Source organism: Desmodus rotundus, chromosome 2, assembly GCF_022682495.2.
Source record: "Desmodus rotundus isolate HL8 chromosome 2, HLdesRot8A.1, whole genome shotgun sequence".
Taxonomy (NCBI): Eukaryota; Metazoa; Chordata; class Mammalia; order Chiroptera; family Phyllostomidae; genus Desmodus; species Desmodus rotundus.
This window is the reverse complement of record NC_071388.1, coordinates 124,128,099-124,145,482: the sequence shown is the minus strand read 5'-3', so window position 1 is coordinate 124,145,482 and position 17,384 is coordinate 124,128,099. Positions and strand designations below refer to the sequence as shown.

The following is a 17,384-nucleotide window of genomic DNA, read 5'->3' as shown; positions in this document are numbered from 1 at the left end:
ACGTGATGATCTGTCTTCACAAAAGAAAAGGAGTCCCCAGCATCCCTCCATGCTGAACACTCTTTGGCTCGGGGTTAGGCAATCCCAAAGATGCTGGAAGGAAATTATTATGGGAGACAGCCTGGCATACAGGGACTAACACATCTCAGCTGTTAATCCCATGAATCTTTGATTCCCATTCTCAAAGGCTGATTCAGTTCTGATGAATATCCATTTCTGTGTGAAACTAAAATAGTTCAGACATTCAGAATTGCCCAAGTACAACACATGAACATATTAAATCTGAGTGTTGTATATCTGGGCTAAAATAAAGAAAGGACACTCAATTCTGACTAGCAAGGTCTTTCTTTTCAAACTCTTCTGACAACACTTCCCCATGCAAATAGCTGATCATTTCTCAAAAGGCCATTCTGTAACAATTAAGTCTCCTTAATTGTGGAGAAAATGAATACAGGAGGTAATGAATCATCTGTAAAGCTGGTTGGAGTAAAGCTGACCAGGTGGAGGCCCTGAAATGAATGGATCTAAAACTTAGCCCTTGTGATCCTGGAAAAGACTTTAGACTATAGCCACATGATTCAGACCTCCACAGTCCATGACCAGTCTCAGGTGTGACAGCATATGAAATAGCTAAATGGCACCCTACTGGAGAAAGGCTATCTGTATCTTCCTACTAAATGTCCCTTTTGGAGACTGAAGACTCTCTTTTGACAGGGACTCATCTTCTGAGTGCTTCCAAAACCAAAGACCAAACCTACCAGAACCTATAAATGCCAACTCTGTGCCTACACCCTTTACTTTTACTTTAGTATTAGGACATTCACAGAATTCTACTACTCAGAGCAAAGAGGTTTCAGGGAGGGAGGATGAGCAAATTCTGGAGTTCAGGTACTAACTGCTGAGTATTAAATGCAGTTGTATAAGAAGGGTACTTAAGGATAATCTTTCTACTTACCAGATATCTACTACTACCTAAGTATATTAGGGATTTTATATGTGACACCATTCATTATTTTATTCTTTCAGCAATGCTAGGTATCATTCTAACTTCTAGAGACATGGTGGTCAACATATTTTTATCCTCATAGCAACTCTGTAAGCAACCTAGACCTTGAGAGGTGAAGGATCTCATGCAGGGGTTCCCACAATTAGTTACTGGTAGAGACCACACTTCCAGCCAGAGTTCCATAAAGCACCACAGAAATGTTAGCTGTTGAGCCTCTCGATACAAAGATTACATTATATTCTGTTATGTTCCCACCAAGCCTAACACAGTGCTGAGTTGTGCCTCTTACCCAGTCCTAAACTTATAAGATACTGACATAAATTTTACTAAGAATGTTTCATTCTAAGATTATTATATAAACAGGAGTTTTGTAGGGTGTAAATCAGATGTTAGAAGATGTCTCATTGGCTCAAATAAACCATACCACTACTTCAGAAATTAAATATATAATAATTTTTTTCAGATAATGTATTTGTGAAGATGAGATATAATTAGCAGAAAATGTCACACACATATGATGAAATCAGCTTAATTTGTTTTAGGAAATAGTGAGATCCCTGTGAACCACAAGAAATCTGAAAGATACTGATGAGTTTTGTCATTGCATAAAGTATTAGTGAAAGACAGGAAGTGCCTCTGTAGTCTTCTTAAAATAAAAGTATTCTTACTTACAAGAATTTAGTTTGTAGTGAAGGTTACAAGTAAATCAATAGAAAAAAGATAAATTATGTAATAAAAAGTGTTGAGAGAAACTAGTTGCCATGAAAATAAAATGGTTCCCTATATTTTATACCACAAAAACAAAAAAAGACTTCAAATGGCAGTCGGGTTCATTGAAGTCCATATGATAAGTGATACTACCATGGGTAAAGTAACTTTGGGGATGGCCCTTATAGCATATGAGCTACTTGTCCTCACAGTTAAATTGAGAGTCCATAGACTTAATTAACAGTAGGATGGATGATAAATCATATAAGGGGGATGAACAATTACCTTTGTTAGGACACCACTTCAATTTGTTATTATGCTCATTACTCTTATTTCAGTTAATAAATTTTACTTAATTGGTTGAAGTCATATGATTCCCAATTGAAATAAGGGTGATCAAAAGTAATTTTTAGTCTCTAATGACTGTTCTTTTTCTATTATAACTCTAGAGAACCATTAGGATATATGTACACATGTCTCTTGCTGCCAGTAACAGTTGACCCTCTCACCTTCTATTATATGAAGCAAATATTTTCATGTTCAATCATATGTCTGTTTCATGCCACTCACTGGAAATTTACTACACCACTAATAGTACTTCTTTCTTCTAGGAGCCCCCTTTCTTCCAGAGCAATCCACATGCCCAAGATCCTTTTATCCTTTTATGTGAGCCATCTCTAATCCTCACTATGTTACTCTGTCTAGAATCAAACCGCCAGATGAGGACCCTGGACAGTGGGATTGGAACCTTCCCACTCCCAGACTCAGGAACTCGCTCAATGGGACGGTACATATGCCAGTCAGACTCCCCAGAGGACACAGAGCCCATCCTGTGTCTCCAGTCAGCCCTTTGTGCAGCACCTTCCATCAGAGCCCAGACCCTTGAAAGAGAAGTGCCTTCCTCCAGTGACAGCCAGGGTTCTGCAGACAATGCCATGGTTCATTCTACATCCGACCCCCTGGTGACTGCCAGGGCTGTACGACCTCTTCAGAGTCACCTCCCCAAACCAGCCTCTGCAGGTAAAATGCCTATTACTTTCCAAATTAGATTGCTTTCCTACCAAAATAATGCACTTGCTGACAAAACAAAAAACAGGCAGCAGAAAATGTTTCCACCAGGAAGCCAGTGAGTGACCTCTGCCTAATGGAAATGTGGATGCATGAACATCCCTGCAGGTCCTCAGCCAAAAAGTGTAAGGACAAGCGTTAAACATTATCTGCTCTTTGCATTATGTTAAGGAGTGTACTTACATATAAAGGAAATAAGCATGTAGGTATAGGTATATGGATATATAAGTTGAGTAAAAAGAAAAACCACACAGCATACACATGGGCTTTTGTCATTTAAAAATTAATTCTGAATATAGACCAATTCTGAATATAGAGCAATGTAAAGTTAACTGAAATGTTGTTTGCCCTCTAACCAGACACATGTGTCTTCTGACATAATCCTATCCTATTCAAATATATTTATATGTTGAATGAATTAAAAAACCTAGGTGGATACATCAGCAGTAGACTGTGCATTAACTGCAATAGAATGGAGTGAGCCTTCCCACCAGGAAGCACCATTTCTGGTTACCGTCAGTTGAAACAAGCTCTCATGATTAAATATAGGACTAGGCTAAGGGTCAAAGTTTTTTATTGTCCCCTCAAGATTAAAAATATTTATTGCTGCTCAAGATGACACTACATAATTTTAACTTGTATGGCTTACGTTACATTTATGACATACATAAGCATATGAAATAGAACTCTAAAGACTTTCATTTATTATTTGATGATGAGAAAGGAGCAGCAAGTAGAAATTATAGTATAGGCTACTGAAAAATTAGAAAAGAAGACTTTTAATTAAACATCTTTGAATAAATGTGATTGGCTGAGTTCTTCCTTCATACTGTAATACTAACTGCCATGAATGTTGCATCACAAACTTCTGCTCATTTCAAGCCAAGGCTATGTATTGAAATGCCAGAATGCATATTATTTTTGAAATAAATGCATTGTTAATTAATGACACAGCCTCCAGAGATTCAGGGGCGAAATCTTAGTTATAGATTATGTGCTTCATGCCTGAATAGTCACATGTGTGACCTCAATTCAGCAGCGGCTGCCGAGTAGATGCCATGATTAAACACTGTCATTATAACAAATTGAATAGAAACCACAAGCCCTGAATTGCTTTCTAAGAAGGGGATAGGAAGGAGATTGTTCTGATCTTGCTGTAATATTCATAGCACTAGTTTGTGTCTTAATTAAATTGCCATGAAGAGTTGTAAAAAAGTAGAATATGGCAAAGTGCGAGGTCAACATGGTGCCGGATACTTTCGTATCACCCATCCAACCCTTCCTATCCACCCAATGACATTGTCAGTGTGGTTCGGAGGCACGGCCAGATTTCCAAGGCTTTTCTGTAGCCATTGGTTACTCATTTAAAAAAATAAGGAATGGAGAACCAGCTGGAACAAAAGGAAAGTGGTTTAAAGCAGTCACTTCCTACTTAATGTATGCATTTGAATTGGTTTTTCTCTTATCCCCATATAAAAAATGGAACTAACTGTACAAATCTCACAGCGTTGATGAAAATACAACTATGTACTTTGCTTCTGCTTGCAAGCAAAATGATGTTGACAGGCTATCTCAGCATGTCCTGTTAGTAACCATCAAGGCTGGAGGATAATAACAGCATCTCCTTTCTGGCATGAGAAGGAATACGCTCTGCAGGTTAATCTACTATTATGGATAATCAAGGAACTTTCTTTAATTGTTCTCTGTTAATTACATCCTTGCTCCTGAAAATGTGGTCCATGGGTTAACATCATCAGCATCATCTGGAAACTTGTCAGAAATGCAGAATCTCAGACCCCACCCCAAACCTACTGAATCAGAATCTGCAATTTAATAAAAGCTCAATTGACCACACATGCAAATCACAGCTTGAGAAGAATGGCCCGGCAGGATTTTTAAGGGCCTCTGAGCAAAGTTTCCTAACATTATCATTTAAAATAATCTACACAGGTATTCTAGGGAAATCAGGGTTCCCTGCTCAAACGTGTTGGGGAAAGTCTGCAAATTTAAATCACCCTTTGAAGTTATGACTGTCCGCATTAGCACAATGAAGGCTCTGAGATGCTCTCCAAAAAGGAAATCTGTTAGTTATTTGATGAATAATACTATTTGAGAAATTGTCAGTGTTTCCCAGTTTGCCCACTGAACCTTTCCTTACCATGAAAAGCTTATCAACATTTTAAGGAAAAGTGGTTCAAGGACAGTTTGCCTTTTAGTCTCCAAGGTGTGCGGACATCCTCTATAGATGTGCGGAATTCTGCAGACATGTCTGTTAACACAGACTTGCAGGGTGCAGAATGTTGGGAAGTGCAACTTTCCCCATATTTGTATCTTTTCATTATTTCTGAATATCTTCCCCATTCCCTTCCCTGAATTTATATAGAGCTAAAGAAAGTTGACTGTAATTTCATTTACATTTTCTCATTTAGGAAAAATCAATTCCCAAAGGCAGAATGAAGCAGTAGCAAGGCCTCAGCCTTGCTTATCGTTTGAATATGCTGAAAACACCATGACCAGGGAGCTGCTTCCAGACTGGAGGGCTGAAGACCCCCCTGCGGATGCCCAGGTGAGGTGGAGGCCAACAGGAGGGTAGCTCCACCTGTTGGTTCTGACTGAAAAGTGAACTCCTTAAACACTTTTGTGATAGATTTAATTTTAAGTCAAATCTGTTGTTGGTTTAGTAACTAAAAACCTAGGCCCAAGGTTCACTCTTAGTTCTGAATTATTAAGTAACACCATGGGTTCTTGGGCGGAATTCAAAGTGCTGTCACGGATCTGCACCCAGATTCTTCAGATATGGATGCCTTGCCCTGATTAGACTTTGTGGAAGAGGCATTTACTCTCCTGAGCCATAAGAGTACCATTTAGAATGATTGGATGATATTTTTTCATTATCTCCTCAGTGACTTTAACCTTTACTTTGTTCCCATGAGACAGACAGGTAAATCAGGTATAATTAGACTCCTTTTAGAGATGAATAAACTGAGGCCTGGAGTGGTCTTATGACTTGCCAGGGACAGTGAGACCTGCATTTCTTTAATCTCTGTCATTTGTGCTATGGCTTTCTAATCCACCCTGAGAAGGCACACACAGGCCCTTCCTGTGTGACTTGGCCTAGGGAGGAGGTCATGGTTCAGGGACTTCTTGATCATCCCTCTGGGTACTTGTTATTACCTTCTCTACCTTGTCCCATCTACGAGTTTTAGCTAATTATGCAGGCCATATCCAGCCTGTTCACTATTTCTCAACTTGTCCTGGGACTGGCCCACTTTGGTGTCTTTGGTGGTACCCATCAGTGAGAGGGTGGGAGGAAGGACATAGGACCAAGCACCAGAGCTTTGCAGCCCTTCTATGACCCTTACTGCTCTGTTGCCTTGGCTCTCCCATCTAAAAATTAGAGAGAAATCCCTAAAAGAGATCCAGAGTTGGATGGGGAAACTGTTTAGAAACAACATGTGGTAAAAGTGGCAAAGATGTTCTAGTAATTCCAAGAAAGAGAGAGAATTGCTCAGTGATGTCCCCTAGACATGTGACAGCAGGGCACTCCTCACCCAACATTCACATCCCCTGAACATACACTTCTCTGGGGCCGCCTCCCTCATCATCTGCCACCAGCTTGGCCTTTTGGAAATCCTGCCATGTATTGTAAGAGTCACCACCACGACTTGGAACTTAGAACTCTGCCTTGTTGACTGCCAGAGAGGGAACATTTACAGCAACAGTTAGCTTTATATTTCTAGTATCCAGCACAGTACTTGGTTCTACTCATGTTTGTTGAATCGAGGAATGAAAAAAATGCATCTCCTCATACCCAGAAATGTTACCAGAGTCCCACGGTAACTTTAAACATGGGGCTTCTTTGGAACCATAGCCCATAGACTTGTCATCCTCAATGGACATCTCCCTTCCTAGACTACCGGTATCTGCTGTATTGAGCTCTGTACCCCCAGAACCTAACACATGGCTTGGCACAGAGTAGATATTGAATACACATCTGTTAAATGGGTAGATGAATCACTAAATGAATGAAAGAGTAAAGGAAATGAGTAAGTGCTTGAACTTATAACCACAGCTAAAAGAGCTCACATCCTAAAATGTGTTTTTTATAATTTCCAACCAAACGACACTCTCCCTAAGAGACTTTAGAGACCCATCCAATACATCTGTGACTGTACTCTCTGGGATGCATACTCTCTGGGAATAATAGGCTCCGACAAGGCAGTCTGCAAACACCCTGATTCTACACACAGGAGTGCAGTCCTAGATCCACTATCCTGCTTGGGAAAACTATTTATAGAGTATCCACCGCCTCCACAATTCCTGAAGATGGCATCATCACAACCCCAGTACCATCCTGGTGGGTCCAGCTGTGTGCATGTGAGCAAAAGTGGGACTGAGTCCCTGGACCTGCTCTCTGTCAGTAGGTTCAAGGATTATGTCAGGTTAGCAATTGTGTACTTCAGGAAAGGTTCCTACCCTTTCAGAGGCTGGAGGGAAAAAAACAAATTAGGCAAACATTTATTCTTTTGTTCCCAAGGTTGATTTTTTTCATACATTAAGATACTTGAAAGCCAATGATGAGATCAGTTAAATAAATAAGCCATTATGCTTGGAACAGCAACTCTAACAGGCACTTGAGAAAAATAAGACCCCATAAAGAAGTGTACAAATTGCAGATCAGGTAATGTGGGGACTTTCCTATGCCTGGCACAACGGCTGTGTGGTCAATGGCTTCATTAGCACAGGCCTGTTTCTGCAGCTGGGGTAATGAGTAGACTGCGCCAGCTCTGCAGACAGGCGAACAGAGTTTCACTTGGGGGTGGGGCAGTGGAATGGCATTCTGTGCACCCAGCAACAGCCAAATAGGAACTGTTTCACGTCCTCACAGCTTTTTCTGACCCAGCTGCGTTTGCATGAATAACCTTAACAGTCTCATATTACTCATTTAGGACAAGGTACCCAGAATGTGTTCGTACTCTGCCGGTGGTGGCAGTGATAGTGGCAGTGACCAGACTATGGAAATAATGGTTTTGGAGCTGGAAGGGGCAAGTTAGTGAAAGCAATGAAGAGCGCCACCCCAGGTAACGCACAGCAAACACATGGGACATTGGGGCTCCTCTGTCTGGGAAGCCACTGAGTATGCCTTTCACTGAGCTCTGCCTCCACCTCCTCCCTTGCTTTTACATCTCAGCTCTATGTCGCTCCTGAGATCTAATTTTCTGGCACGTACAGAAGATTGTCTGTGCACATCAATTTGTTTCCTGGTATAATCTTCATGACATTGCAGTGCAGTCTGTAAGGATATTTCCAAATCTGGTATCTCCCAAAAAGGCTCCAACTGAGCTATCTCAGTAATGAAGGAATGACTATAAAGATAAGTTTGTTCTTAATTACATCCTTTGGCAAGTGAAATCATCCAGTGAGCCCTGGATAGAATTTCTAGGCTCTTTGCTCACATCATGCTGTGTTGCTCTGGACCTGTTAGCCATGCCATTATGAACAGGTCTGTTTATGAGGCTGAAACTCCTTCACACTATTTCTATTTAAATTGAAATTGGCAGCAGAAAAATCATCGTCCCGAGGCATTAAAAAAAATGTGTATTCAGATGGCATTTCCTTACAGATGCAGGAAGACAGATGTACCCCTAATACAACATGTGATCTGGGGTCTGCTTTTCTCCTAATCTTTTCTGAGTTGTCAGAAATATTTTAATGATGCAATGAAGAATTATTCTTTTTGTACTAATCACCTTTTTTTCTCAAATACTAATTTAGCAATTAACTGATGAAACCATGACTTAAAAAAAACCCACAAGACTAATATGTTGCTTTAGGGGACAATGCAATATAGCAACCATTCATGTTTCCAGTTTTCCAAGAGTCCTAGCATTTGTGACACGTGGGGACAAGAGTGGCATGTATGAATAGCCATTGACCAGGGACTCCATTCTGCTCCTTGCTTCCTGCTGGTCCTCAGGAAGCAGGACCAGTGGTTGAATGCTGCCAAGGCCTACCAGCAAGAAAGTGGCAAACATGTGTGGTATTTTAGTTAGGTCTTTGAATCTGTTAGCTCTCTGTGGTTTGTCAGTGTCCCTCTGGTTGTGACAGATAAAAGGGAAGGGGAGTTCATTGTCATAGGGCCTGCCCAGTGAAGATGCCTAGGGCCTCGCCAGCTCCTAGTCCCAGCTCCTCCCCTGACCCAGTACACAGTGAATAACCTCACCTCACTGACCCTCCACTGCTTCATCCAAGAATGATGTCCAGGGCTCCTTCCAGCTCTAAAACCCCATTCATTTATTGAACAAATAATCACTGAAAGCCTCCTCTAGGCAAGCTTTCCAGCAGAGAGTAAATGGACAAAAATCCCTGCCAGACAGTAAAAAAACACATACAATAAACTAGAAAGTGTATCTAGTTTATTGAAAGGAGATCAGTGCTGTGGACAAGACGAGTAAAGCAGGGTGCAGGATGGAAGTGCAGGGCTGCTGGGAGTGGAGATGGGAAGGGGAGAAGTGAAAACTTAAATGGAGCAGCCTGAACAAGCCTCACTGGGAAGGTGGTGTTTGAGAAGAGAGTTGAAGGAGTGGTGGGAGTAAGCCAGGAGGCTGTCTGGGGAAGCGCATTCTCAGTAGAGGGAGCAGCCAGAGCAGAAGTCTTGAGGAGGAGCAGCAGGCAGCCAGTGCAGCTGTGGCCAAGAGCAAGCTGGCAGTCTGGGAGATGAGGTCTTGTAGGTAAAAGAGGCCAAGGCTGGTAAGGCCATTCCTAGGACTTTGCTTCTTCTCTGAGAGACATTTGTGGGAGCCTTTGGACAACTTTGAGAGCAATGTTTTAAAAGGACCACTCCAGCTGCCCTTTTTTAAAGCCTAAAGAAGTAAGATCAGCTAAGAGGCTATTATAGCATTCAGGCAAGACATGTTCATGGCTGGGACCAGGTGGTCACAGGGAAGGGAATGAGCAGCACTGGCCAGGAGAACCCTCCTCTGTGATGGCAGTGTTCAGCGTCTGCACTGCCCAGTGCCATGGCCACTCACCATGTGGCCCAGAAGCACTTGAAGTGTGCCTAGTGAGAGTAAGGAACTGAATTTTTAAATTTAATTTTTGCTGTAATTTTCCTAAGAGCCATGCCTTTTTGCTCTATTTTATTTTTAATTATTTTATTAACTTGAATTTAAATATTAATAGCCACACACGGCTTACACAACACAAGGAGTGAGAATGGTCTGCTTCCAGACCTAATTAAAAATACAACATAATTTACTGACAGATTGTAGGTGGGGTGAAAATAAAAGCAGAGCCCATGGTGGCTCCACAGTTTGGGTCCTTGAAGGGATGGCATTCTGCTGACTGAAGAAGAGAAGGCTGAGGATGGGGCTTGAGGAGGCAGATTGGCAGTTAATTTTGGACACGCTGAGTCTGAGGTGCTTGTTAGGCAAGTGGAGGTGTTGAATAAATGGTAGGTGGTCTGGAGTTCGGCAGATCAGGCCCTGTCTAGAAATGTAAATTTGAGTGTAGATGGCATTTAAGGTCCTGGGTCCAGATAGGATGAGAAGGGAAGAAAGTGTTGATGCAGAGGTCAAAGAGAAAATGAACAGCCAGCAAAGGAGACGGAGCAGGAACAAGCAGTGAGGGAGGAAGAGAAAGGCGGTGGGGTGGGTGGGGCGTCTTAGAAACTAAGTGAAGAAAGACGTGAGAGGAATTCATTATTCCAAATGTGGCTGTTCCTAAAAGAGTAACAATTTTCATACTTGGTGGTCCCGTTTCTCCCTCTGGCAGTGAGGTTCCAGTGGGGAGTGGGTAGAGACATGATAGAGGGAAAGAAGGATGGTCTGAAGGCAATTTGAAAACATCTTGGGAAAGGAAACAAGATTAAGACAACTGTCTGACTCTGAGCAAGGGAGCACCAGAATGTGAGAGAACTTACTTCAGGGTTTGTGTTTTTACCATTGCTTTGTTCAGATGAGCTGTGCAGAGCAATAGGAATAAATACTAAATGATGGCTGCAGGTCCCAGGGAACAGTGAACTTGCTCAACTTGCTCTTCTATCTTTTTCCACCCTATATCCTATGAAATGAAGTGAGCCTCAGCCTCAGCTGTTTCCTCTCCCTATTCACTTTGCTCATCCTATTTGAGCAAATCCCTATTTGAAAGGAGTGGGCTTCTTTCTTTCTGTTGCGTTAGAGCCTGGGCAACTGGTGCTTCTTGGGAGAAGACACTGAGGTCTAAGCAGCCTCAGTGGAAGCGGCCTTTCCAAGTCAACTTACTGTCAGAGCTCTGTCACACAAAGCACCTGACCCAGCTGAGTGCTGGTCAGCCCTGGTTGATGACTCTGCTGCCAAAAAGGAAAAACTGTGTGCAGACAGCTGGCACTGTTGTGGGTACCTGCTGGCTTCCAACAAATCCTAGGAAGAAGCATTTAAGGTAGATGTGGCACCTTTAACTTTTTAGATATTGGCAAAGTTGATCTGCAAAGAAAATAGAAACAATTGGGAGTAAAACCACAAAAAGGAGTGAGTGCCTTGGGTGTGCAGTGAGATATACTTCCCTTCAAGTCATGGTTTTGCCTTGTGTTTACCACGTGTGCCTGTGAATGTGAGGTTGCCTCCCACCCCAGTCCCACTTTAAGTAACAAGGTTTCATAATAGAGGTCCCAACCTGCAGGATGGAATTTGCCTGTAGATCTCGAAGCCTTACTGGATGCTCTCCAAGATAGTTGCTCTTTCTCAAACATGCACTGTCTCCCTGGTTCCCTGAAATTTCCCTCAGTTGGAGGAGGGTACTTGACAATGGCAATCTGTCCTCCAGGGCTTCTAGGAAATGCACATTCAAGGACCTTGGTTATCACTCTGTTCCCTCCCCACTGCTCCTCCCCACTGCTCCTGCCCATTGGCTGCCCAGTCATTAGCCACTCACCCTGCCTCACAGCATGCCTGGAAGAGGAGGGGTGACTACCTTTAAAAGAGTGCCCTGTGACCCCTCATTTCCTGGTTTCTCATGCCTACTCACTTCTTTGAATCACACCGAATGTGGCAAAAGAAACCTGCCTTCCAAAACCCTGCCGCTGGGCTCATAAAACACTAAACTAAATATACATCTTTTATTTCAAGGTTGGTTTCTTTAGCTTCACTTTGAAATATATACCAAAAGTCCAGGCTGTTAGCTTAGAGTCAGCAGCGGGAGCAGGATTTAGGAGCTGGGTAGGTGGCCCAGCAGGTTAGGTTGCAGACGAGAGTAGTCTTGTGGTTTTGACTCCACAGAGCTACCCACAGTAATTTGCCAAGCTGGCCATAATAAATATTCCTGCCTCTTTCCTGCAGACAGGGCCTCAGAGAAAGCATGGCCAAGGGACAGAGGTGGAGACGGGGGAAAGAGAGAGTGAACTAGACGCAGAGTGCAGGGTGGAGGCAGACCCAGGGGAGTTGTAGCAGTGAAGCTCCAATTTCTGGATGGAGGGAGGGAGAGGAGCCTCACCCCTAGCTGACCCTGCTGGACCTGGTTGATGCAAACATAATCTTTAGCCAAGACTTCTTCCCTACCAGGGCTCATCTACCAGGCTGCCCATCACCATCACTGACCCTGCCAGGTACTTCTCAGGCAAAAATCCAAAATGAAACCTCTCTTTTCCTCTCTAGAAATCTCTGCCTCTCAGGTTCTCTGTTTTAACTGGTAGTCTCCTCATTCTTTTAGGAATACAGTCCACCCTCCAGCCTTCTTTATCCATAGGTTTTGCATCTGAAGATTCAACCAACTCCGAGTCAAAGATATTATTTTTGAGTGGGAATCTATAGACCCAGAAGGCTGACTGTTTACATTGTTCTCTGCCATGTTATGTATGGGACTTAAGCATCTGTGGATTTTGATATCTGTCCTGGGGGGGTCCTGGAACCAATCCCCTGCAGATATTGAGGGAGAACTGTACAAGCTAGGAAGCTAGGGGTGTTCCTTGACTCTTTCTTCTCATCTGGGTATGCCAGGGTCCTGCTGGATTCCCCCCCAGATACTGCTGAAATCTACGCCCCTCTAGTTCTTCTACCGTGGTGCCTTCATCTGGCCTACACAGCCCCATGTCCTCCTTTTTTCCCATGCTCCAGTCAGCCTACTGCCAGTCCTCTCCATGCTGCCACCAAGGTGCAAAATCCCATCAGTTCCTTTGCTAAACACCATATGATTTTACCTATAAGTGGAACCTAATCAACAAAACAAATAAGCAAGCAAAATAGAACCAGAGACTTTGAGTTAAAGAACAAATTGACAGTAACCAGAGGGGAGGGAAGAAAGGGGCGATAGGGGGAAAGAAGGGGAAGGGCCGTCAAGGAACATGTGTAAAGGACCCATGGACAAAGTCAAAGAGGGGTGGGATCCAGGGTGGGAGGTGGGGGTGGATAGGGTAGGGGAGAGTGGTGGGGGGAAAATGGAGACAACTATACTTGAACAACAATAAAAAATAAAACCTCTTTAGGGACTCTCCATTACCCACAGACAAAATCCAATATCCTCCTCTTGTGAAATTCACATGCCTTTCCCACTTCATCTTTTTTCATTTCCTGTCTTGACTTTATGCATCATCAAAATGCTTTCACTGTTCTGAACACATAATGCTCTTAGGGGCTCCTGTGCCTTTGCTTTTGTAGTCCCCCTTCTTGGAATGGCTTTCGGACCAACGCGCTTCTTCTGTAACTTTTATGTAACTTCTACTTAGTTTTTGAGGTACGGTTCATTTTACCTCCTCCAGGAAATCTTCCCAGATGCTCCTATATCAGCTACACCTAATTATTCTTCCTTGTGTCTTCCCCTATAATACAATGTATTTAATTCTGTCACTTGGCATTTGAGATTATACTTATTCCTTTGCATGTTCAGCTCCCTCATTCATGTTCTGCACTTGGCACAGGATCTGGCACATCAGGGGTGTTTCATAAATGTTAAACAATATCGTAAGTGTTGAATAAAAATGCAACAATAATTCACAGGACTGGTTTAGGTCTTGGGAGAGTGGTGGGGGGAAAATGGAGACAACTATACTTGAACACACGTCCATTATCCTTTCAGGCCTTTCCTTGTCTACAGAGAGAAAGAGCCAGAGCAGGTACCTACAGAGAGTAGTTGGGATAGGACATTTCACCTTTTCTAAGGGCTATGCTAGACAAAGCATGAAATCCTTTTTTCCCAATTTTTCTCAAGAAAGCAGAATTTCAGCTTACTCTTCAATGATTATTTTTTGTGGAAGCTGTTGGAGGCATATCAGAACCTTGTTTTGTTACTCACAAATGGCCCCATGTTCCCTGGCTTTATTTTCATAATCTCTGTCCAAATTTGGTAATTATTGTCACAGTCACTCTTATTGATGAAAATGTATTACACCCTTCATGTCTGAAAGAAACAAAGGTTCAGAACCTGTGCTCTTCTGATATTTGATCTTTGAAAATCTCCAAGTTGAACTGGTTAGTTGATAGACAAGATTGGCAAAAAGAATAAAAGCAAGGAAGAGAGTTGATACCTAACTTAGTTTATTTTGGCTTGTTCATCTCTCGCTCTGTGCACATGCCAGTGGAGTATACTGGGGATGGGGGCTGGTTAGGGACATGACCCTGCTCCCTGGGTGCTTCTCATCAGACACACAGACTTGAAGCACCATCTGAGAGAGAAGATAATCTGGCACCTAAACAGTTGCATTCTATGGTCACAGGCCAGCCATACTGTTGACTCCTCAGAGTGAGGAGCAAGAATTCCTACTTCTTTTTAATTTTATAAATTTACTTCAAAGTAAAGCCCACTGGGGTCTATAGACCACTGTGCTACAGAGCTCACTTTCAACAGCAGCCTCTCCCTCCTTAAGCCAGTCGCCCTCAAAATGCACCAATCAGGCCAAACAGAGCTTTGAAACCAGCCCCCTGATGATGCTCATCTAATCAAGTCCCCAATTTCCTGAACAAAGAAGTATGTTCTCTTCTTTCAAAGGTGATTACATCCAACAAATTACAAAGAGTCAGGGCAATTGATTTAAAAACAATTGGTTTTGCAGTAATTAGAAAAACACAAGGAAATGATGACTATGGAACAATATTAAAAGGGATGCTGAAGGATAACTGCTCCAGTTCCTGGCTCATTTCTCAGCTCGAACACTTAGAGATTCACAACTAATTATGCAGAGAGGATGAATTTTGAATTTTGAAAATGCTGCCCCCTGCCTTCCCAAGGCCAAGGACTTTGGCTATTAATAGAGCAATCAGATTTTGCTGTATGATAGAGAATTCACACAAAGTTGCATCTATTTCAGAGCATTCATCTGGCACATGACTTAAAGATGACAAATCTCTGTAATGTGCAAAATCAGCATTGGGTTAAACTAAATCCAAACTCATTATAATCACTCCCAGTTACCCCAGAGAAATCTATTGTTTAAAATGGACACTACAAATAAGAGTTATCCTTAGTCCTTCCTGGAACTTCTCTCTTGTTAGGTCATTTTAAAGATTTGCCTTATTTTTGACAAGCTCATCCCAACTCGAGGAGAATGGACACATGCAATGTGACACAAGGGATTTGTTTCCCAGGACTAAACTTTGCAGGATGACTACTAGAAAGTACTGACCACGACAAGGAGGCTGCTCCAAGACCCTTAACAGAACCAGGGTCTCAAATTTCTCTCTGTCACTATGTGTCCACCCTCAGAAAACCCACAGTCTTTTCAGCTGTTCAGGCTGGATTTTCACTACGCTGAGGTTTGGCGTTTTTAGTGGGGAGAAGTGTTGTACACAATAACAACATGAAACAAAGACCCAACTAGCTGCTAAAAATCACGTGTTCAGGAGCTAGCCATTAGAAAGAACCCACTGTGCCCTCAGACAGGCTTGAAAAGGGAGGCGGCGATGTGACCTGCATTTAATTACGTAAGCTGCATATTGTGAGGGCCTTAAGAAAGCAAATGTCAGGATGGACAGAATGAGTTAACCCTCCTGTCAAAGGAGCAGTGTGCCGTGACAAGGCCGTTGCTCAATTAAATTGGCTGCAGGATACCGAGAGAGGGAGGCCAAGTCTCAGGACCCTAATGAGACATTTTAGAGGAAAAAGAGCCCACCCTCAGAGTTTGTCACTCTTCATGGATATTGTCCCTCCCTACCCCCGCCATTTCTCAGCACCCCCAGGGCTACCCACCTTAAATTCAAATGTGTTGGAGCCTGAAACATTTAAATAAGAGCTTGCAAAGTAGGATTTCAAAGTAAAAAACAGGTCTATGGTTGTTGTTTAGTACCTGGAGGGAGCAGATGATACCTGATGCTGTGCAAAGTAGCAACCTGTGGCTGCCAGGGCTAACTGAAAGCTAGGCGAGGGATCTAAAATGAAATAAATGTGCAATGAATTAGATGCCATTCCATTTGTGAAAATGTGAGTGTCCCTTAGCCTCATGCAGGGGCAGCAGAAAGAAGTGTAACTTGGCCACACAGGTAGCCCCACAAGCCTCGTGGAGGATGACATTTTTATAGAGGTCACCCATAATCCAAGTAATACCTCCAGGGTTCACACTGCATCACCTAGCCCAGTGGCTCTCAGACAGGATATTGTGTTGCCTACCCCACCCTGGGTGACATCTGGCAGTGGCTGAAGGCATTTTCAGGTGGCACAGCTCAGAGGTGGTGAGAACTACTATCCATGTGCAGAGGCCAGGGATTCTGCTAAACATCCTATAAAGCACAGGACAGCCCCCAATAACAGTGTTACCCTACACAAAATGTCTGTAGTGCCCCAAAGAAGTCAAGAGAAGATTAACTTTTAGGCAACAGAAATGCTTGTAGGGAGGGATAAGCTTTCAATATTTGTAACAAATTGTGATAACAGGCAAATGCCCTTGCCTACCCAGCAGGTGCCCGGGCCTGGCTCAGCAACCTATTTGGGTGGTTAAGATGTGCTTCCTCTGAGGAGCTTTGAAAGGGAATTTCATGCTCCTGTTTGGACCTTTCACCCTTGGCTCTTGATCCTGCTCCTGGTGCCTGTGTCAGGGTGCTGGGGAGACCCCCACTGTCTGAAGTGCTAACGCAGAGCCCAGGTTATTTGAGGCTGCTACACATTAAGTATCTTATTAGTATTTCAGTTCTGTCTCTCTTGGAGAACATGTGCCCTGAGGAGGTAGAAATCCTTCACAGATTTTAAAGTAACCTCGGGACAGCTGATGCTCACACTGTGGAAATGTCATATTCTTTTTTATCTGCTGCTAAAATTTACGCTCTAGTGAACTAGGCAAATTGTAATTAGGTAAAACACAAAGAAAAGAACGTAGTCCACAGGTGTTTGGGTTTCCTTGGGGATCTTAGAGTTTCACATTTGGCTAAAAAGTACATAGTGGCATTTGGAAAGTGTCCCTTGCCAGAATCAACCTCAGGAATAAAAATGATGGGGTCAAAAGAAGGAGATCTGTTGGGGAAATGGGGTAACTGAGGGAAAGAAAGGTGTTAGGATTCAGGAAAAGTCATTCTAGATGTAATTACAGTGTGGAACACAAGAATGCCATGTGCAAGTCTTTGAAGTGTTGGGGGAAAAGGAGTGGGATATATTCTAATTATTTAGAGTTTTCAGATTTCAAGGATAAAGATAGAGATCATTTCTAACA

The 17,384-nt window shown here is 42.8% G+C and overlaps 1 protein-coding gene across 4 annotated transcripts in view; it reads left to right on the top strand.

Annotated features, from left to right (window-relative positions):
- NCKAP5 (NCK associated protein 5) overlaps positions 1–17,384 on the top strand; it is a 902,113-nt gene that overhangs the window by 840,295 nt on the left and 44,434 nt on the right. For 3 of the 4 annotated variants that reach the window (XM_053918599.1, XM_053918602.1, XM_053918601.2), the window contains 2 exons: positions 2,420–2,734; positions 5,212–5,348. In XM_053918599.1, coding sequence (XP_053774574.1) covers positions 2,420–2,734; positions 5,212–5,348 — 452 coding nt within the window. Of the gene's footprint in view, positions 1–2,419; positions 2,735–5,211; positions 5,349–7,731; positions 7,864–17,384 lie in introns of all 4 variants that reach the window. The other variant, XM_053918600.1, reaches the window with a different exon arrangement.